This window comes from Trachurus japonicus, chromosome 9, assembly GCF_045865225.1.
Source record: "Trachurus japonicus isolate A0001 chromosome 9, Traja_1.0".
Taxonomy (NCBI): domain Eukaryota; kingdom Metazoa; phylum Chordata; class Actinopteri; order Carangiformes; family Carangidae; genus Trachurus; species Trachurus japonicus.
In genome coordinates, this window is record NC_140915.1 from 23161845 (window position 1) to 23184744 (window position 22900).

The window sequence follows — 22900 nt, forward strand, 5'->3', positions numbered from 1 at the left end:
CTTGTGTGGTGTGGACTTTCTCACGTTGTGGTGTACATACACACACATACACAGACACAGAGGAACTTGCATGCCCAGTACTCCCCCCACCTCTCTCTCTCTCTCACTCCCTCTCTCCTTCTCCCTCTCTCTCTCTCTCTCTCTCTGGCACGTACACACATACACACACACACACACACACTCTCAGAGGAAGAGGCAGTGTGAGTGGAGGACCCTGTGGAGTGTGGAGTGTATTGAAGAGAGGAGAAGAGAGAAGCGGAGCAGCAGACTCTACCATGCCAGTGCAGGGAGGAAGGCTGAAGCGCTGTGTCTCTCTCTGTCTCTGGAGCCGGAGTCCTCTGCTGTTGCTTGGACTGTTCTCTCTTCACGCGCAAGCACACGGTGAGTTACTACAAACTTTCTCCACTCGCTGTTGATTTCACTCGTGTTGCTGTTTTCACTCAGCTTTGCCATGAAGCTGCTTTGCTGCAACTCAACTAATGTTGGTAAGATTTTCTATTTCCACACTGTAAACGTAGTTGTGAGTTTTCTCCTTATTTCAAATTGCCTTGGTGGATTTATACTCTATACTGCCTTCCATGTCTTCATATCTCATCCATGTATCTTTTAGAAAGTTGAGACTTAAATCTGTGTCCCGCTATGCCAAGTGTCTGTAGTCTGCAAGCAACTCGTGATGATGGTCAGGTTTACGAACTGGCTCCAAAACGTAGCAAGTGATATAGATATGAACTTAAAGCTACAACCTGTATGTAGTTGTTTTATACCAGAAAATCACTCGTATACAAAGTTACGTGTGTGCATCGCAGCCGTATGTTGCAGTTTTTCAAACGCCAGCAGCTTTAAAAAATCCCGACTGACATGGTTGTTGTTTTGCAACGGACAAATTACAGTTTCAGTAAAGGTGTTTTGTATTTTTATTATAATGATGCCAATAACATTAAGGCAAAAAGTCAAAATGTATTACAGAGCAAATAAATCATTGTTTTTAGATTTTTATATCATATAAATATGATAAATCAACAACAATCAACACTAGCTTTTATACTGACTATATAAAAAAACAAAGGAAAAGACAAAGACAGTGTATTTGTAGAACTTATAGTAAGGTCATATTTCATTGATTATCTGACCACTTTGTCAAATTCACACTCATCCTGAAGTGTTAGTTGCTCAGACGTCCAGTAACACATCTCCAATATCCACAGTATGCTTGCTGTGTTTTCTCAAAACAGACAGTTGAGTTATATTGTCATGAAGCAACACCGTTACTGTTAGTCACATCAGCCGCTTTGTCTGTGACCATGTTTGGTATCTGGAGTGTGATTGGTGAGGTGTTAAGAGAGAGAACATGTCAGATTTAATAGTCTGTTATGTTTAGTGTCACGATGTGTGTCATTAAGGTTTGACTCTGCTTCCATTGTTTCTCCTGCATGGGGGTTTAACTCCTGCAAAGCAGATCTGTGTACACAAAATCACAGATTCACATAAGAGTAAATACTGAAGATATAAAAGAAAATGTGCTGTTCAGTTGTCCACAATTCAGGCTCGTGCTGTTTCTTATGAGTGATGGTGCCTGAACATATTTTTTCTCTCTGTCTTTATTGTTGGTCTATTTAAAGTCATTGGAGATTGTTTCAGCTGGGAGCCCTGAAGTTAAGCCAGCAAGAGCTCATACCTCATACCCAATGTGCTATGAGCTGAGGTCGTCCTGCGACCTCTGGCTGCATGTCATCCCCTCTTTCTCGTCCATCTCTCCTGTCATTGTCACCAGTTGAGTGGACTTTCCTATGGGGTTCATGCTGAGTTACCCCTCCTTTTGTCGTGCCCCCTTTGTTTGCAGATAGTGTAATCATTCAAAGCCAAGCCTCGGAGGGACTACCAGTTTAAAAAAAACAAAAAAACATGCATTCGCATTGCACACATCGACACAAACATAAAAATCGCCTGAATGTTTCAGATTCATGTTAACACCGACTGCTCTGTCCAACACCCCACACAGAACAGCTGCCAATGAAGAAGACATATGTGAAGCAGACATAAAGTTGGACCTCTACCAAGATTTTTTTTTCCTGTTTGTATTATACTCCCATTAAGTCTTTCACACCATCATTCCCTTCATATTGGCTGGACAGAAAAAGTATATTTATTGCTTTTATGGTTGAAATCCCTCTCAGGCTCTATGGTGCATGTAGGACAAAGGTAAGATCTATGTGCTGTGTCGTTGATTAGGTGTCAGGTGTTGGGATGTAATATTTTAGTCCTTTAGTAATGCCAGTGTAATAGAAGTGTGCCACCTAGGTTCGTGAAACAGGTCCCTCATCCATTTGATATGTTATATCTGGGCTTAGAGCTCAATATAATATCTGGAGGACATACTGTACAATATTTTGTCTGCTTCACTTATTTCCCCAAATGTTTGCCAGTATGCCATTACCCTTACTGCCATAGGCTAAAGAATAAAAATGGCAGATCTTTTATTGTAAATGTGAACACAATGTGAACACAATGTGTGCCTCTTTTTTTCAGTGTAATATTTCATTCATGAAAAGATCAATCAAGGTGGGTTCAAGGAAAACACTCCCATGTATTCAAATAGCATTTAGCCAGAGGCCTGGTAGCAACAGGTTCATTCACTGGTTGACATGTAAGATGATTGATTGGACCAGCAACCGGCTCATTCACTGGTCGACACACAGATGATTGATTGTCGTGGCAATACATTCAGCGGTGACTCAACAGGCAAATATTTGTTTTCCAAAAACTGTGTGCAAAAATGATGCAACCGGTACAGATACATATTTCTATTCATAACTATCTATGCATCACTTTACTTTATCTGTGTTTTACTCACAGGTTTGTACCTGTGTCTCCTGAACAACACATGGATGCTTGATAGACTGAATAGATGTCTAGACTTGGTCAACTAGTGTTTCTTGGTTCCATAGCCACAGGTGAACTAGAGTTATTGTAGGTTTTAGACAGGCAGCAGACAGCTCTAGTGTTGTGTCTGCAAGAAGGTCACAGTTTGCCCTGCAGCATGTCCAGGCCATTGTCTCTGCAGCGAATGAATAGAGGACGATGTGTTCATTATTCTTCAAGGAGAAATGAGAGCGTAGGGAATGCACACACTTATGCACGCTGTATAAATCACACACACACACATGCATGCACAGATCTGATGTGACCTTCCACCTACGCCAGGCTGCAGCCTTCAATGTGAGTTCTGGGAAGTGAACAGTGAGCGTGATAGCTTACATTTCATTGTCCTTGGTGGAAATAAGCACCGCTGTATCAGTTTTCACAGTCAAAGCTCTGCCAGTTGCTTTGCTTTTGTCACTGCCCGCTAATGAGACTCTGTTGCTCTCTGCAGAATTGCAGGTTTTTGTTTGAACAGAAGAAAACACCTACCTAGTTTGTAGCCAAAATAATCCCTTCACACACTCACAGACACACACATCGTTTGACACTGTGTTCTCTAAGCACCGTGAATGTGCTATGCCTTTCTTAAAATCTGTCAGTGAACACCTTGTTGGGTGAGTTTGTTATTAGCCTTCATTGTCACTAAATGGGTGTATCACCTCAAAGACATTCAGTTTAGTCTTGCAGGGACTCAAGAATCCACTGACAAAACTGTCATCCCTCTGGAAATCTGATTAAGAAATTTGTGAATGAAACAAAAACAGTTTTGAGAAAAGAAACGTAAAAATCATGAGAGCTGATTCACTCTACCGAAGTGCTAGTAGTGCTTTCTGCTCCTCAGTCTCAAAGCTTCCTGACAGGATGTGTTGAGTTCCCTCGCTGGAAACTGATATCTCATTAGAACTACTGATCTTCTGGCTGTGAAGCTGAAACAGAGAGGTAAGTTGTTGCTGCTGGCAGCTGAAAACAAATAGCTGGTGTCCCGATTTAAACTCACACCTTAGATTTACTCCTTTTCTTATATTCATGTTTTATCTGTTATTATTTCCTCAACAACTGGCGCCACAAACCCAGCTCTGCTTGGGGAGTGTGTGAAGTGATGAGGGGTTAATAAGGCAGGACCTGAAGGGCTAACGTAGTGGCAGGAGCTGATGGATACAGGAGTTTAGTGACAGAGCAACGACATGAATATGAGTCCCTGATGTACGGGCTAGACACTTGGCCCTTTTGGCTGAAAAACACAGGAGAAAAATTTGTCTTGAAATGACCTCTGAAAGGTGGAAGGTGAGGTTTGGGACTGAGGGGTATTACATCCTGTAATGGATACAGATCCAGTAACTTCTATCCCAGTCAGATTACCGGTCTGGCCCTGACTTCTTAAGACGCAGCTGGAGCAGGGGAAGTTATATATCTGTGTGTGTGTGCGTGAGGGAGTGAGGAAGAGAGAGTCTTTGTAACACAAAGAACAAGCAGTGTTTTTAAGATTGTGAACATGTGATTGAGTTGTTTTATAGAAATGGAAATTGATTTTGGTAAGTGTGTGAAAGAAGCAGCAAAAATAAAAGCGGTATTCTCACGTGTGTGTAGGTATAGAGATGTTTTCATCCAGTGTTTCAGGAAAATGTTACATTTATGCAATGGTTCACATCAATGACAGAGAGCTCGGGGCAGCACTGTACAACACAATACAGTGATGGACAGATAACAGGTGAAGCGGAGCAGTGCAGAGATGGCTGTTGTAGGCACAGTGCACTGGGACTATAAGGGCTTAGGGTTTTCCATGCACTCACACGCCCTCATTTACATGTTTCTGTATGTGAATCTAAGATAAATCACCTTTTGATCTCTTTGATTTTTTTCATATTGTTTATTCCTTAATCCCAAGAAAGGAGAGCAACCAAAGACTGTGAACGATACACACAGAATCAACCAGCTACTTAAACATGGCAGTGAAAAATGAATACATTTACAAGGTATAATTTAAGGTCATTTGTGGATGTCAAGATGCTCACTTTTGACCAAATGGCTTTATAATAGAGACAATCATCATACGCTGTGATAGGTACCTAATGGGTGTCCAGATGGGAAGCGTGTGTATGTGTGTGTCTGCGTGCGAATGGGTCTAGCCGACAGCATGTTTGTCCAGTGAGATAGTACAGAGGAGGCCTGGAGCCAGTGATGGGTGATATGTGACTTCGTTAATGGGAAGCTAATCACACAGAGGAGACAGTGGGGCGCATACAACTGTAAACACACGTACACTTACACAAACAAACTTGCACACACTGATACACGTAGAAGAAACGTATTGGCGTTATGGATGTTGCACAAATACACACTAATGTCCACATTCCACACATTATCCACACAATACTATTAAATGCATTAATATCCCCTCTGTCCACAGCTATATACTGTATGCACACACACATATACACACAAACTGTACACACATGCACACATTCAGGCTGTAAATGGATGGAAAGTTGGTCAGCTTGTGGAGATGACTGAGACGCCACAGGCCAGAACTCTGGGAAATAAACACATGGCAGCTGTAATGTTAACACCATCAACCCTCCCTCTACACACACATGCACAGACACACATTCGCTTTAAAAAAAAAAAGAAGAAGAAAAACGCACACAGTAACACACTCTGCGCTGCCACAATCAAGGCACTTACCTACTCACAGATTGGCATGTTTTCATTTTCAGTATCAAATTTTGTTGATTTATTAATTAGCTTCACCAATCTTTGTCAGTGGTTATAAGTTCTGCATGACAATGACTGTGTGTGTGTGTGTGTGTGTGTGATCATTTTGTAACTGACTAAGAGTGTTTTGATTGCCCCCACTGAGGACTAGATGTGTCCAGAAAGAGAAATTATAGTTTCTGGTATCTTATTACACACTCTATGTGAGTGCGTGTTTGTGCACACTCTGGAGCTTTTATAGTCGTACCACTGACTGTTCCATTTGTATGATGTGTGTCCGATCTGTGTGTGACACTGCATTTCTTCGTCTCATCTTTTAGTTGTTTATAATTTATGTAAAATTTAAATCTCATCAAAACCAAAGATTGAAGGGAATATGTGACCTTGAAGCCATTTTATTATTTATTCTATTTGCAGTAGCTTGGCTATACTTTAGTTTTCAGGTAAGCAACTCCAATTACCCTTAATTTAAATTTTCTTGGATGGGTACGACCTGGATGACTGAGAGTCTTCACAACAACTTTGGTTCACGAACAAGCAAATTGTTTATATAGAGGCATGGTAAAAAGCCTCAAAAAGTTTTAAACAATTTAATTTAAACTTATGGCTAAACAGAGTTAACACAAAGTTCCTACATTTTCAGTTTATCTTTATTCCTTTATCAGTATGCTACGACACGTCATTCCAGAAATTACCTTCGAAGCAGCATGACCTGGGTTACTTTGCCTGTTTGGTTACTGTGACCCACGTAAACAGTCTAAACAAATTTTAACATTCAATGAATCAAGCTGTTTGTGTGCATACCAAATGAACAAAGTTAATCTTGTGGGTTGAATATTTGGAACCAGCAGCTATTAAGGTTTTTTACAAATACCAGACTCACTATTGACCTTTGAATTAGCATTTAATTTCAGTCAATTTTGACTCAAGGACTAAATCTACATTTAGATTTGTAATGTCTGTCCTCCCTCTCTTTTACACGTGTCTGTCCTCTCAACAGTTGCTTTTCCTTATGTCTTCTTTGTGCTGTGCTGTGCTGTGCTGTGCTGTGCTGTGTATTTAAAGTGTGTGTGTGTGTGTCACTTGAAGTATTTATTTAAGGAAATGATGCAGAAAATGGGTGTTTTGAAGTGGTAACATTTCTCAGCCCTCCAGGAAGGGAAAAAAGGGTGTATTTTTGTCTGTATTTGGCGCTGACCATGAGATGATTAACTGTATAGCATCAGTGTCTTTTGATAAAGTTGGATTTCATAATTTTACTGATGCTTATAGTGCAATGTTCTTAATTTATTTTTTATGATTGTAGCTTTCTTCAAAATGTGTGATAGCACTGGCTTAGAAGTGGGAAAGGAGACTCATTACATGGACCCTGTACACATACACAAACAGTTTAATGTGATTGTGTGTCTCTAAGACCCCATTCAGACCTGGTATTAACATCTGTCTCGGGTTGTTTTACCGTTAAGTAGTTTAACTTATCTCCTGCTAGATGACACACACACAAAGTGCCATCAACTTCCCCCGGGTTTCTAGGAGCAAAATATTACATCTCCCAAAAATGCAAGCTATCTGTAATATGCTGTGATTCTCCATTTCCCAAAAGGAGATTTGACTAATGAGAGCTTGTGTGTGTTTGCAATTGCCCTGTTACAGAGCAAGAGTATACACAGTATGTGGAATTCTAAACTTGAGTTGCTATATTCGCTGTGGCCGACTATCAACTTGGCGAGTGCTGGGCTATTGTTTATCAGTTTATCTGCTTGATTTTTGCATACCTCCACCATGATGGAACATTGAGTGATAGGATGATATCATGGGAATAGCATATCCAGTAGGGTAAAAATAGCTACAAAGTTTGAATGGAGTGTATGGGTGTGTATATTGTAACTCACTGCTACTTATTACACTGTGATGTGTGTGTGCATCATAATCTAAACATGCTTCGTTCTGTGACAAAACAGATTCAGAATATACAGGATTAATTTTGTAATTATATCACGTTTAGCCTTTATAAAATGAGAGTGCTGGGTTTATACAGTAGTGGGAATATGTTTTGGGCAGACAGTCGGATCAGGCTACTGAGGGAGGCTTTACTAACCTATTGTTTTGTTTGCAACACATGCCAGTTTGCAGGTGAAATCTGGTTTTACCATTTAAGGAATTTGTTGTCAAGATCTGACTGACTGCAGAGATGAAGCATTATCCTTTTCAGTCGAGCATTAGACAGCCTGATCTGAAGTTTAGATTTCAGGTCAGCATCACTGGATCACACACATATTGATTCACAGTGTTGTGGGCAATATGAGTTTTTACATGTTGAAGGCTGTGGAGTTGATGTCTGATTTGTGGTGAGGTCAGTATTGCTTAGACTTTGTTGCAGAACAAACGTGTTGGTGTACACTCACAAAAAGAACAAACACCATAGTGAATCCGCCAATGGAACTAATTGGTAAAAGTTCATCAACAGTTCATTTGATGTCAGTAATTGCCACAGTCACTGTGGTTAATGCAAATGCTGCATGTTTAGGTGTGGAAGAGCTTCCTGATTAGTGTTGGTTATTTTATGCTTTAATAGAACAAATTAATTAAACCCAGAGAATTAAAAACAAAAATAAGTTTTTCTTTTACCTATTCTCATATGTTCGTAAATTGTTTTTATACATTATACTTGACCTTTGTAAAAGATATACGGCTGAGTGTCGGACATGAATCAGAGCATGTTGCATTGCAGTAGACTATGTTTACTCTGATACGTTGATAATGTGCCAGGCACTGTACATGTTGTGTTACTCTGTATGCTCTCACACATGTTAAAGCATTCCTTTGTGACACACACATTCGTCTCATAGAGCAAAAGAGCAGCTGCTTTAAGGGATCTGGAGGAGATGCTTCTTCTAGCTTCATTTGTCTTCCACAGCAGTTATTTGAAAAGAGATGTAGGAGGACATTATCCATCTTCTTTGCATACATTTTGAAATGCACCAACTCTGTTGAACTATAACATTTGAACTTTGAAGGAAATGTTTTTACCAGCCAGCTGTTCTCGCGGTTGCATTTTAGCAGTGCCTCTGGGTACTGATTCGAGTTTCAATAGTGTTTATCAGGTGAGTGATATATGCTTTTTTAAAAGTTTATCTAAAAGATGAATGATAAAATAAATTTAACTATTTATAAACAGATTGCTGGGAATATTGGGTACCAGGTGCAGAGTGATGCAGCCTGTTAAATGAGCTGAAACATTAACTGCAACAATAGTTTTTAACATCACAACCTGGTTTGGTTCATTACATGCATCTGTTGCTTTCCCCTTTTGGACAAATGTGCTTTAATTTGGTACGTTTCCAATCAAGACAAAGTTTACCAGCCACTTCTGAACTAGTGTCATCAGAATTACTTGCAGTACACAGCCACAGCCTTCTGATCCAGCCAGATGCCCGGTGCCGGGGAATTGATGTGGGCTGTTTTGTGATGAGTAGCCCACATATGGCCATGAGAAGGAGCAAAGAAGCTTTTGATGAAGAGACCAGCTGGTTTCCTTTCCCTCTTTTCTATGCTTCCCTCTCTCACACCTCCTCGAAGGGCCAACACCATCATTTCCTTGTATTCCAAAGGGAATGCTCAGGGCCTTCTGGACTGCACTCAGTGTTCTGGGATCCTTCTTGTGTACCTGTCACTCATCCCCATGAAAAGAGATGCACACAGACACACACACACACACTGGTGGCCGCATACAGCTGGCAGATGACAGCTGTATAACCAGAGAGTGGCACTGGCTCATTACTGCATCATTCATCAGTGTGACATAATGAAGGAATGCTTGAAGAGCTGTTGATGATGATGTTGTGTTTGAGGATTGAAGGGCTGAATGCAGCTCCAGAAGCTTCCCTGATCCCTACTCTCACTAGTTCCATTGTGCCATCCTTGCTATATAAAACCTCCTGCAAGCTGTTTTCCGTCTAAACCACATGACATCACTTCCATATTTCGTAGCCACCATATTTTGTAGCATACTTGGTGGTCAGTTTTGGTCCTGTTGCAGAATTTTTTGGGATCAGTGCAAAGGTTTTCAGCTACATGTATTTTTTATAGGAATGAATGATTGATGGATACATTTAATTAAAATCAAATGGCAGTTGCTATATTTCCCTCTACACTCTGCTTGAAGTAATAACACCTCGATTCAGAATATATCTGTGAGTTTTAGGCAAGCGGATGACTCAAGAGGTGTTGAAATGTGGGAGAAGAAAGGAACAATGTGGTGGAAGAACTATATGTAGGGGAGGAAAACGGCCGAGTGGGGTTCTTTTGAAAGTTGGACAAGGAAAAGGGGGTGGAGGAGTAATGGTGCATAACCCCTTCCTGCCCCAAGGCACCATACAGTATGTATACATCAGAAATACCACCATATATATACATAAGATATAAGACCATGTGCCCATGAGCTGGAGATTTAGAAGCTAAAGAAACACTTCTTTCCTTCTCTTCTTCTACCCTTAGGTTAAAAGTGTAATGGATTCTGTCCGATCCTCTCTTTTAATTTGAGTAGACTAGTTTAAGTTTTCTGTATCTCAAAATGGTGTGAAGTTAACATGGTCAAATAAGCAATTAAGATGAGAAAACTGAGAGTGCGATTTTTGTCTCAGGAACCCGGGGCAAAAAACATTTGAATTTTAAAGCAAATTTAGCCAAAACAGCAAGAGGGACGGCCTCAGCTTCCCAGCATCCAGCCTCCAGGTCACTAACTGGGGTTCATTAAGACATTCCTGCACATGTGGGAATGCTAGGCTCATCTCAACACTGACAGGAAGAAGAAAACTGAGATAAAACCAGGCCCTGAAAGTACATGGAAGTGAAGAGAGAGAGGCGCAAACTAAAGAGTGATAGAGAGAAAGAGAGGGAGAGGAGGTAAAAAGGAAAAAAAACCTTTTCACCTTTCATGTTTCTTTCTCTGTACAGACAGCACTGTCAAACACCAAGAAGATGAACTACTACTTAGAGAGGAGAAGAGGGGAGCAGGGGAGCAGTATTGTCAAATGAGTGTGTCTTAAGTGGAAGGGGGAGGCGGGTAGTGTTTACATGGGCTCGGTGAAAGGGCTTTTCTGGTAGGCCTTGTTTGACATGGCCAGGATAACTAATGAATATATTCTCTGTCTTTCTGTTTCCCCATGTCTGTCTATCTTCCTCTGAATGTCCTCGCTTCATCTCTCTACCTCAATCTCCCTGTCCCTTATTGCTCTCTCCTTCGACTATCTAAATATCTGTATTCTTCTTTATTCTTTTTGTGTTTCAGTTTGTACAAAGCAGTATCTGTTGAAAAGAGGCCTTTAGCTTTTTTTTGGGAGGAGGGGCACATGCTGTTGATTGCGTGTTGACAGTGGCCCCTATATCCTGCCATCAAGCCCAAAATATTCTATAGGGGAGACCTGAAAGCTCACACTGGTATCTGAAACGTCATTTTAGTGAAAGAGCTTGAAACAATTATAGTGTCAATGAAATGCTGGGAAAGTTTGCCAGTTGCAAAGTACAAATTGTTTAGCTTGAAGCACGTTTTGACATCAGTGGCTGTGGCACAGACAGGTTTGGACTGCAGCCGTGTTGGTCAGTGCAGTTTTTATTTTACATGAACCTTCCCTAAAGCAGCCACGGACCAAACAACAGGAGCGAATGCTAATGTTTCTAAATATTAATCTTAAAGTGTTATCAGTTATTGATGACCCACACTGAGTACATTAGAAAGGCTGCATTGTGTCTTTATGAAATAGTTTACAGCAGTGTACATATTTCTTACCAGCTAGAATACCTACGTACATACAAAAAAAGAGCAAAATATGTTGCCTTGAGTCACTTTCCCTCCCAAAGACAAATGGGTCAGGCTCATAGAAAAAAGGCTCATTACCCAAGGACTAGAGGGGAAAAAAAGTCTCTGTAATCAAAGTACTGTATTTGGTAGATGGAGACAGAAGACAGATGGAGATACAAAGAGGGAATAACTCGTTCTCTTGCCTGGTGTTTCTAAAGTCAGATACACAAAAATGCTATAAAGCATTAGGCGTATAGCTGCCAGCAAAGAAAATTTATGAAACCTACTTTGTTACCTGGATTCCTGTAGTATTTGCTTGTATAAATCAGATAATTCAGTGAGTATTGAGTTGGAAGTTTCACCCAAGCCTCTAGTTAGGTTTTGTGCAAGGAGCATGTAACAACATTCTCTGTGGGTTGAGACTTTTCTTTCCTTTAGCCCTTTAGTCCTTTTTCATGCACACACACACACACACACACACACACACTGAAAGTGCAGCAAGCCAGGAATCCCAGGTGCAGGATGGATGTGAAAGGCCGTGTTTTGTCAACAGCACAGCAGCACCTCACATGACAATCCGCTGGACTCACATAGGGAAGACAGGGCAAAGAAAGTGGAAGATGAGAAGAGAAAAGGGTTGGGGTAGAGGAAGGTAGGGTGGTTGCAAGGTGGGGAACAAAGCCAAAAAGAGGAAGAAAAGAGGATTTTTGAATAGAAGAAGAAAAGGCTGTGAATGTCAGTTAATTGAAAAGGTGCATTTAGAAAAACAGACAGACGGGCCTAAGGAAGAAATATAGAATGAAGAGGAAAGGTGGAGAGGGAGAGAGAGGTCGGTAACAAATAAAACACACAGTGACTGAGCATTAGGGAGTAGGATGGAGTAAGTGACAGGAGGGAGGGGAAGTGGGGAACAGTGAGAGAGAGGGTGGAAAAGGCCAGTGGTCTCTGCTCTGTCCCCTCTGTGCGCTGCTAAACTACCCACCAGTTCCCCGCAGTTCTGTCACTTCTCATTTGTTAATCCCCTGTTCTTCTCCCCCTCCTACTCTTCCTCGCTCCCTTTCTCTCAAATCGGTCAGTTGTTAATGTGACCCCTTTAAACCCCACCGTCCCTCTCTCGCGGTATTGTCAACACATTATCAGTGTGTACAAGAGAGACATTTAGAAAGGGAAATGCTCGATGACAAGTGACTATAATGGTCACTTGTCAAAAAAATGCACAAGTTATTTTTTTATTAATAGTTCCCCTTGCAAAATGAACATTGCTTATTATGAACCTACTGCTGCCTGTGAACTCATTTTCATTCATCAATGAAAGAAAGGAAAACAAAATGTGCACTGACAAACTTTGAGCAAGAAAAGCAATGACAACTCTCATTATTAAGCTTCTTACAAATGGTTGTATAGTCCCATTTATCACTGTCACCGAGAATGAGATGAATGAGTTTGACCACCTCATCCATCCCACAGCACCCGCTCCTGGATTGTTGCTCAAAGGAGAAAATCAAAGCATCACATTAGAATATAACTGGCAAGCTACAGCTTTTTAATCTTTCTAATAGCATTAGGTATGAAGTAACTCTCTTTGAGCCCGGATTTCTCAAGTGAAGACCACTTTATTAGTTTGGCAGCTGTCTATGAATACTGATTTGTGAATGCCATACAACACAAGTGTATAACACATTGACAACAAAGCGCATGGAATATTAGTGACATGTATCTCGGGAAAAAGATAAATTTAGCATGTGTGTGCATGTGCATATATTTCTGGCTAGTGTGTGTATTGATGCAAGTGAGTGTGTCCATTAGGGAGCTTTAAGCATTTATCCCCAGAGGAAGCTCTTTGATGTTTTGTGAAAGACAGCTGAGCCAAGATGAAAGAGAAGATGCCACCCATTATCTAATGTTTGACTGACAGTTCGTATAACTGTCCTGTAACTTTGCAAGTGCCCATCTAATCCAATTTGTTTTTCAGTGGTTAGGCTCTTTCTTGATTGTTATCTCCCATCTTTTCAATGAGCATGCTATCATAATCTCATTGCTATATGTCCACTTTACACTGTGAGTGTGTCCATTCATAGTGCCATAGTCGCTCCCTCGGAAGAACCTTTCACCGGTTTACACATTTGAATTTGAGTGGGTCTCTCCATGCCCTTCTTAAAGTGCCACTAGGTTTGTTCTTGTTTGTTTTTAGGGTGTATTTCTATAAGAGAAAATGCAGGTTAATGATGACAGTGTTTCATGAAACAGCTCATTGTCCTTGATTTTAAATGGGGATTTTAGACCTGTGAATGAACTTACTTCAATTTTCCTCATTTCACAGTCAACTATTATATACCCATAAAGTTATCAGTTTTGACTCTGGCTGTGCAGCAGGTGAGTTTCTTATTTGCAATAACTGTAGGCTACTCATAGTTCCATGAAAGTTGACAAGCTAAGATTGAAAAAAGCTAAGATTGAAACTTAAGTAAAAAGCTGTTGGCAGTGATTGGCAACATGAGTTGAAAACACAAGAAAATATGTGCCCTTCAGTCAGTTTGAATGTGGTCACACTGCCACACTACTGCCGGGTCACATTAACCATACAGTGTATTTAGCTATCCTACTTATCTGTGATAGATAAGCGTTTTAATGTAGATAAGAAAGACCCACAGCCATGACATCTGACACATGTTGGCTTCTATGCTTTACACATTTTTCATGAGATCCCTAATACACAGAAGCCTCTTTTTGTTGAGGACTGTTCAGCTTTAACTCCCTCAACAAGAACGGCTAAAATCCATGAGAAATTAGTTGCGCCAAATGCGAGTTGCTTCTTCTGTGATTTTAGCCATTTATCACTTTCTGCAACTGTGAACATTTTTTCTTTTTTTCATAGCTTGAAAAATGCACAATATTTCCTGATCTATACGAAAACTAGAAAAAAGGACTTATTGTGCTTTGACTTTCAAAGAAAGTCACAATGAGAGCAGTTGTGAGAAATTAAAGTACATGGTTGGTTATACATTGCAAGTGTAATGTTTCACACATGCTGTGTGTTTATTGATACTCAGACTTTGTGAGAAGCATCTGCTGAAAAAGAAATCTGAACTTGGAACAAGAGATTGAAAAAGGAGCAGCAGAACAGATTCTGTATCTGCTAGTAGTTTTTTTTGAGAGGAAGGACTCATGCTTATTTTGGAAGATCTCTGCTTGCAGCTGCTAAGCATCTGGTCTCAATACTCATGCTGGAATGAATGAAAATCTTAAAAGCCATGAAGGAAAGACACTTCCGTGATTTTTTTTTTCTTCAAGTGACAAACAGGTGCCCTTTTGAAATCGGATAACAGAGCAATAGAGCTTCGTTCTAGTTCTTAGGAGCTTTATCAGTTGTAAGAGTTGAAAAAAACATCTGCTGTGAGTGAACACATTTCACCGTTATCAGGTGTTTGAGCTCAGTTTGGTTTTCTTTTTCGTATGTGTTGCTTGTTTTTCTCCAGTTTTCTGTCATCTGTTTTATGCATTTAGATAGATATTAGATTTAATTCGACAGATCCATTGTTGGTTCCATTGCACTAAGTTAAATTATCCAGCTATAACATTGAATGGATTTATGTTGTGCAGAGCAGATATTTGCTGTACTGACTCTGACCTTGTCTCTCTCCCTGCAAGCGTACACTGTCCCAGCAGAAACTAGGGAGTAAAGATATTAAACTTCTTCCCCCAGGGGAAGGTACAGTACAGCTCTGCAGGTCCATGCTAACAGTGTTTGGGCTCCTGAAGTGCAACATGAACAACAGAAGCAGCAGCAGTATTACAGTAGAAGAACCATATGAGCCACAGGATTAATCCATCGTAGCTCATTTTCTAAAGAACACTAACTTGACCATCAAAAACCAAAGATCTGTGAAACATCAGCAGCCTCTTCCTAATTTCAAAGAACACTGACAGAACAAAGCCAAAACATGTGGCTCACAGTAAACATAGTGGCAGTAGATGTAGAGGCACAAGTTATAGCAGTGGCTAAAAATAAAGCATCTGTCTGAGCAAAGGGGAATACTGAGGTGGAGTATTGACAGTGTATTATCACCTTATTGCAAAGGGGAATATACATGTTGGATATATGTGGATCTTGTACAATCAATCAATCAGCACAAGTTGAAATTTCTGCCTGAACAAGTTCAGGATTTTGGAACGTGTTCCACTGAATATGAAATGTGCTGTATCTCCTTTCTCAATCTTAGTGTAACTTTCTTTTCATCTCATGCTTCACACAGATAATGAAACCACTCAGTCTGGCTGTGTTACTGCAAATACCTGCAGACATATAACATTTTATATTTCTGATATTATGGGTTCTTTGATGACTAATAATGCACTACTTGCCCCTGGCAATGTTAGCATGATGTTCCTCCCTCTGTAAAAATCTATTATGCATGATGCAAGTGTGCAAGTTGAAGATTTTCTGTCTCTTTTCCAGCTAAATTTCTCCTGTTATCTCATTCTGTTTTTTTATAGGCAACATATTGGACAGTATGCTGCTGAGAGCATCCAGTAAGGAGGCAGTTGAGAGTGGGAAGGAGACTAGTGGCAGCACAGCTCCTGCTTCGTCCTCCCAAAGACTGCTGTGGTGCCACTGCTATCACCACTGCCCGGAGGATTCAACCAATAACACATGCAGGTAAGAAGCTCAAACACAAATATGCAATAAATATAAAACAATTGCAAATCTGTTTGGTAGGAAGTAAGAAATATGATAGTGTAGGTTGTACTTACTGTAGCTAAACGTTTTTTTTCCAGGACTGATGGCTACTGTTTTACAATGGTGGAGGAGGAGGGAGGTGTGCCGGTCCAGACTGCAGGTTGCCTGGGGCTGGTTGGGTCCGAGTTTCAGTGTAGGGTGAGTAGATGTCTCTAACAATCTGTATGAGCTGCCCCTTTTGCGACCATCTCCTTTGTAACTTTAGTCTCAGAAGCTTACAACATTTTACTTCCAACAACTTTATTTATATGGTAATGCTTGACCAGCAGTCTAAAATGTAGCTATCATACTATACTGTACCATCAAGAGAAACATAATTCATTTCTGTCTTCTAGGACACAGGGAGCTCACGTCAAAGGAGATCACTAGAGTGCTGCACAGACCAAGATTACTGCAACAAAAACCTGCATCCGACACTGCCACCGCTCAAACCACCTCGTAAGTTTATCCATCGACTCTCATCCCTCCACAAACTCCTTCTCACCCATGAAACACAAGAAAGACTTTACAGAGCCACTTGTTCTCTAGTTGTCAGGTGACAGTGACAGTGTGTCGATGACAGCGATACAGACAGGGCCAAGAACTGTGACCGATGGTGTTACGGCACACGGGATTCGGAGATAGAGATATCATGACAATGTCAGAGAGTCAAAGACCCTCTGAAGAGGAGGAGACAGCAGGAGTTAGTGTCAAACTGTCCTGCATGGAGCTCGGCAAAGCCACTTGGTGTCAGGAGAACACTGAGGCCTCCACTGTGTACAACACTATACTCTGTGTGTGAGTGTGAGAGTCTTTCTGTGTATTTGAGAGACAGTAAGCCTAGATTCCCAGGGAAATCACAAGCCCCAGCAGAGACTGAGGGCAGAGTCATCAATCTGAAACCCTATCATAGGGGATCAGGAAGATAATTCATCGACTAGGCTGAGGGCTTCCTCCCGCTGTTGACTGGGGCCTTGAGGGAAAAGAGTGTGTGCCAGAAGAAAATGAAAAATTGATGAGTGAAATATGATTTGTACTTGATTTACTGTACACCAGTCCATTCAAGTGACTTGTAAGGATGGCTGATTTCTTAGTATAATTTTCTCAATTTCCTCCTCATTCTCACTTTCTCTTTAAAAAAAAAAAAACATTATGGATATCAGAGATTTTGATTTGATTACCCTCCTTTGTTTCAGGTTAAGTTTCTTCAGCAGGACTTGATTCAGTGTATTTTTTTTGTGAGAACATCCAGTTGTTGCAAATTCAACAGACTGTTTTGTATCACCTGATAACATACAGAACAGCTGAAGAAAATGTGTCTGATGTTTGGTGATTTAAAGCTTTCCTGATATGTTTTCATGTCTTCCTTGTGTTTTCTCTCCACTACACCCCCTTCCCTTTTTTTCCTCATACCCACCCCTTTCTAGTCTATGTAGATGGAAAGATCCACCACATGGCCTTGTTGATCTCAGTCTCTATTTGCAGCATTATATTGGCTGTAATCATTGTCTTCTGCTACTTCAGGTAACTATACCACAAACCCACGCTCCTTCACACACTTTTTTTCCATTTATAATATACATTGCTTCTTGTTAAAATATGATGGTAGTTTTTTAAGGATGTGTGCTGAATAATGCTGTTGTGCAGGTATAAACGCCAGGAGTCTCGTCCTCGGTACAGTATTGGTCTGGAGCAGGATGAGACCTACATCCCCCCTGGAGAATCCCTGAAGGACCTGATAGAGCAGTCACAAAGCTCTGGCTCAGGCTCAGGGCTCCCTCTATTGGTGAGATACCCACATTGCAGCCAAAACACCTGTTGCATGAAAAAGATGCTCTGTGGATCCACTGTTTTACCACATGTGGTGAGATAGGAGCTGTCAATTACATACCCACAAGATGTTTGAAAGAGTTATTTATAGGTATTTTCTATTTGCGAATGCTAGTTGCTAAGAAACATCCTCCTTTTACTGGCTACTGCATCCATCTGAGGATCACTGAACCTTACACTGGGGTTTTCAGTTTCCAACATAGTTTAGAATTGTTAGGTTTGTAATACAAAACCGTATCTGAAGTTTTCCAACCTTGTGCTCCTCCTCAGGTCCAGAGAACAATAGCCAAGCAGATTCAGATGGTGAAGCAGATCGGCAAGGGGAGGTATGGAGAGGTGTGGATGGGCAGGTGGAGGGGAGAACGAGTGGCTGTCAAAGTTTTCTTCACCACTGAGGAGGCCAGTTGGTTCAGAGAGACTGAAATCTACCAGACCGTCCTAATGAGACATGAGAACATACTGGGTAAAACCAGCTTTCACTTTGTCCTGCCCCCGAATGTCTTCATTGACCTTTTGCATTCCTGTGACTGATTTCTGTTTCTAATTATTTGTCTCCTGTTTGCCTCAATCTATTTATTTCTCTGCCTAATTTTTCCTTGTCCAAATTCTATACAACTCATTGTTCTCAGTGCCCAGCAGGGTTTGAAGGGACAGATAATAATAAACAGACTAACAGATGGATGAAGTGGTGATAGGAGATTATGTCTGGGTTTTGTAACAAAAAGCAAAACAGTTATAAAAAAAAAAACAACTTGCCATAGCTGGAGTTGGACTGTGGCCATTATGCTTGCATCACACACACACACAATTATAGGCAAGAGACAACAACAGACTGTAAACCAAAGCTTGCATAATTAAACACCCCAAGAGGCACAGTAATTAAGTAGTGGGGCAAAAGATCACTTGCCAGTAAACTAGAAGCCTGACTAGATGCTGTAATGCATAATGTTGTATTCCACTGTCAATTCTACATTATGTATTTTAAACATTTTGAATTTAGCACCAGGATCTCAATTATAGAATCCACAAATCCATCACAGAGCTCACTTGCCCTGGGGGGATAGGGTTGGGGGCCCATGTTAAGCCACCCTAAAAAGTTCCACAGCAAAATCTATATTTTCAAATTGTATGTATTTTTATTCTTTAAAATCTTTGTTGCGTTGTTGACTGTTATATTTGAACTTCTTTACCATCTCCTCAATCATCCACAAAGCACTTTGACTTGTAATAACTTGCACTGATTGATTGGTTGAGTAATTGATTTGCAAGTGAGATAATATTCAGAGAATATTCAAAGATCTAATCAGGCATTCTGAGAATGAATTATAGGATGTGCTGCTGACTACGCGGGGCTACTTGACTTAATTAAAATGTTGCTTTGTCTTACTTAGCCATTTGATTTTATTTGGGTTTATTTTTAGCTGTGCACATGACATGCATATTCCAGATTCTCCACTCAGCATCACTTTAAGATCTGAACTCAGAAGAAAAACATTTTTTTACGATACTCTACAGCATTTAGAACTGTTAGTTTTAAAAGTAGTTTCCCCTACGATGAATGAACACACTCCTGAGTCATGTATGAAAAGTGGTCTGTTGCGCTCCGCTTCTGTGATGGAGCCTAACTGACATGTCTTCATTGTGAAATGTTTTACAAGTTGACAAGTGTCTGCTGTAGTCATGGGAGCAAAAGCCACAGCAAAATTAAAGAGTTGCACATATAGTTGTACACAGTTATATTTCATGATCAAATTCTGCCAGTGATGTGGAGATTTACTCTTCCTCTACTTTTCTCTCCTCCCTTTCCCCCCCATTCCTCTGCCATCCCATTCACAGGTTTTATAGCTGCAGATATTAAAGGAACTGGCTCTTGGACTCAGCTCTACCTAATCACAGACTACCACGAGAATGGCTCTTTGTACGACTACCTCAAATCAACCACTCTAGACAATAAAGCCATGCTGCGACTGGCCTATTCTTCTGTATCAGGCCTCACTCACCTCCACACGGAGATCTTCGGCACGCAGGGCAAACCTGCCATTGCTCACAGAGATCTGAAGAGTAAGAACATACTGGTGAAAAGAAACGGTACCTGCTGTATAGCTGACCTCGGACTGGCGGTCAAGTTTATCAGGTGAGTGTGTTTCTATTTAACATCATTTGAAGAGATGCTCTTGATTTGAATCCGTGTTTTGCTCAGTTTTAACTCTGTATAGGGTCAGAAATATTCACACAGATCAAAGTATTTTAAACTTCTATTATTTCAAAGGATTCAGTAATGTTCACAGAGAGTTGATCTTTAATTTAAAAGCACTACTTTGATCTCTGACTTGGCAGTGACACCAATGAGGTAGACATCCCTCCCAACACCAGAGTCGGTACAAAGCGCTACATGCCTCCCGAGGTTCTGGATGAGACTCTGAACAGAAGTCATTTTCAGTCGTACATCATGGCCGATATGTACAGCTTTGGGCTCATTCTCTGGGAGATCGCACGGCGTTGTGTCTCAGGAGGTACCTACACATTTTATGCATTTGTTGCCACAAACATCTAGTAACAACCCCAAGCATCTACCACAGACATCCACAGAAAAATAAGATAAAAATCCCAAATACTTTTTTTCATGAGTGTGCAATATGTATTTTGAAAACATCCAATGTTTGGGACCTACTTTGAAAGATCTGATCAAGTTATTTCTGAACCTATTTACTGTAGGGATCCTGGAGGAGTACCAGTTGCCGTACCATGAGTTAGTTCCTACAGATCCTTCATATGAAGACATGAGAGAAGTGGTCTGCATCAAGAGACTACGGCCATCTTTTCCTAATCGTTGGACCAGCGATGAGGTAAAATACATCAAAGGATGTGATTCTACACATACACATGCCCATGCACAAACACACACAAACGTATGACCTTCCTAACATAAATCTCTGTCCCCACAGTGTTTGAGACAGATGGGGAAACTGATGACAGAATGCTGGGCGCACAACCCAGCCTCCCGCCTCACCGCCCTCCGAGTCAAAAAGACACTTGCCAAGATGTCAGAGTCACAGGATATCAAGCTGTGAGCATCCACTGCCAGGTGTGTGTTTACACACATAGCAAGGACACTAACAATCACACTGGCACTGGTCCAAGCTGCACAAACCTTGTTTTCTTGGAAAAGGAGGTGGGACAGGAAGCAAGAAGATCACTTTGGAGATCACAGGATCGTAAACTTTGAGTCTAGATGCCCAGAACTCTGCAACCCAAGTCCCCTTCAAAAGAAAACAAAAAGATTACAGGACTATGGTGGTTTACTAAAACTTAAATTAATAGAAAACAATCAGGCCTTGTGTGGCCCCGTTCTGTCCATCAAAGAAGATGAGACAATCTCATTTCAGGCTAGTATGAGGACTCTAAAACCAGATATAGGTTCCTGTTCGCATGCTCCAATGCTCTTGGAGAAAGAGATTGAGTTTGACTTGGCACTGCAGCTGCAGAGATTTGCAAACAGGCTACTGACCAGTGAGTGGAATACTATATCACTGCTTTCTGTGAAAGCAACTCTACCTGTAGATGAAGGTCTGACTGACAGAACTGAAGGGATGTGCTGAAGGGCAATTTGCCACTGCAGCCTGACACGTCCTTTCAAACACTGTCAACCCACTACTGGCTTTATATTGTAATTGGACTGAACACATTTTTGTCACTCTTAAACTGACTGCTCTTTGTTACAAGGACTGACACTATGTGACAGGAGAAAAAAAGATATTTTGAGGCTTTAAAAGTTTTGTTTACGCTGGTAACGTTTGTAGACACTGAAGTAAAGGTAAACCTGTATTTTTGAGTTGTGGTGGGCTATGAAAGTTGCAAAAGTGTATTTTCCATGTAAAACTCAAACTCTTTAAGACAATATGTGAAAAAATAAAATTTATATGTCCAAACTAAATTCTGGATTGAGGCTCTAAGGCCTCTGTGTTTCCTTGCCCTCGAATAAAAGTATTAAAAACAAAGGCACCACATGTGATACGGTGCCATCCGTAGGCGCACCGCAGCATTACAGGGAGGGAAGTCTGTTGTACACTAACTGTAGCGGTGATGTCTTGATGATGTAGTGATCTATTGTAATTGTGTGGAATTGTGACTGTGTTAGTTTAGAGGGAACCACAGTTTGTTTATCGTGGGGGATTGCTATCATTCAGTCATTCCCAGTACTACAGAGGCTGATGATGGACATGTGTATTTCAGGCAGCTGGACCAAACTGACTGGACCTATAACAGACATCCCAAACTACCACACCACTAGAATTACTGAGGTCAAATTTACAGTTCATGTCTATCTGTTTGACCACAATAAACCATTTGCAGCTGTCACACTACTTTTAAATGGCAATTAACTTTACGTAATAAACGTCACGTAGCTTCTATCAAACAAGTTTCTCCATGAAGTCATGTAGATACAGTCAGGTTGTTGCCTCTGTGTAACATGGTTCTTCAGGTAAATCTGGACACCTTTCTTCATCACAGACTGTGAGGTCTTCCACACTGAGCTGCCATCACAGCAGTGCCTGGTGAGATTGACCTCAAATGGCACTAACTGACTCATTTTTAGTGTTTGTAGTCTATTTGTAAATCCCTTGCTAAACTTTCCTCCAGAGTTCAGTGAGTTTCTTTTTTTCTGGTCTTTGCCGACTGAAATTATGGGGTGCTAGTCACCACTGAGGGTTTGGGTGTGACAGATTTGTTGTGATATAAATGCCCTTTCTTTCCTCTTGGGTGTTGTGCCTTATTTAATCTGTACCTACTGTAGTTGTCTGTGAGAGAAAGTGGTGTTTTTCTTCAGTGAAAAGGTAGAACATTCCCCCAATAAAGTGTTTCACTCATCCTCATGGCTGATGCACAGTTTGTGGTGGCTGAATGAGGTGCATACTAACGAA

The 22900-nt window shown here is 40.8% G+C and overlaps 1 protein-coding gene across 1 annotated transcript; it reads left to right on the top strand.

Moving 5' to 3' along the window:
• The first annotated feature begins 197 nt into the window (after positions 1-197).
• bmpr1ba (bone morphogenetic protein receptor, type IBa) lies at positions 198-21907 on the top strand. The gene is made up of 11 exons (XM_085786629.1): positions 198-381; positions 15926-16088; positions 16208-16307; positions 16505-16607; positions 17576-17672; positions 17796-17934; positions 18249-18441; positions 19815-20112; positions 20316-20491; positions 20694-20824; positions 20924-21907. Exons 1-11 carry the CDS (start codon positions 276-278, stop codon positions 21047-21049), a joined length of 1632 nt encoding a protein of 543 aa, XP_085642755.1. The 5' UTR covers positions 198-275; the 3' UTR covers positions 21050-21907.
• Positions 21908-22900: the final 993 nt, after the last annotated feature.

What these genes read in the sequence shown, in the direction of transcription:
- bmpr1ba (XM_085786629.1), top strand. Translation starts at nt 276, where the DNA reads ATGCCAGTGCAGGGAGGAAGGCTGAAGCGCTGTGTCTCTCTCTGTCTC. An exon ending in ATTGTCTTCTGCTACTTCAG is followed by an intron (nt 17,673 to 17,795) that starts GTAACTATACCA and finishes GCTGTTGTGCAG; the next exon opens with GTATAAACGCCAGGAGTCTC. An exon ending in ACGGCGTTGTGTCTCAGGAG is followed by an intron (nt 20,492 to 20,693) that starts GTACCTACACAT and finishes TATTTACTGTAG; the next exon opens with GGATCCTGGAGGAGTACCAG.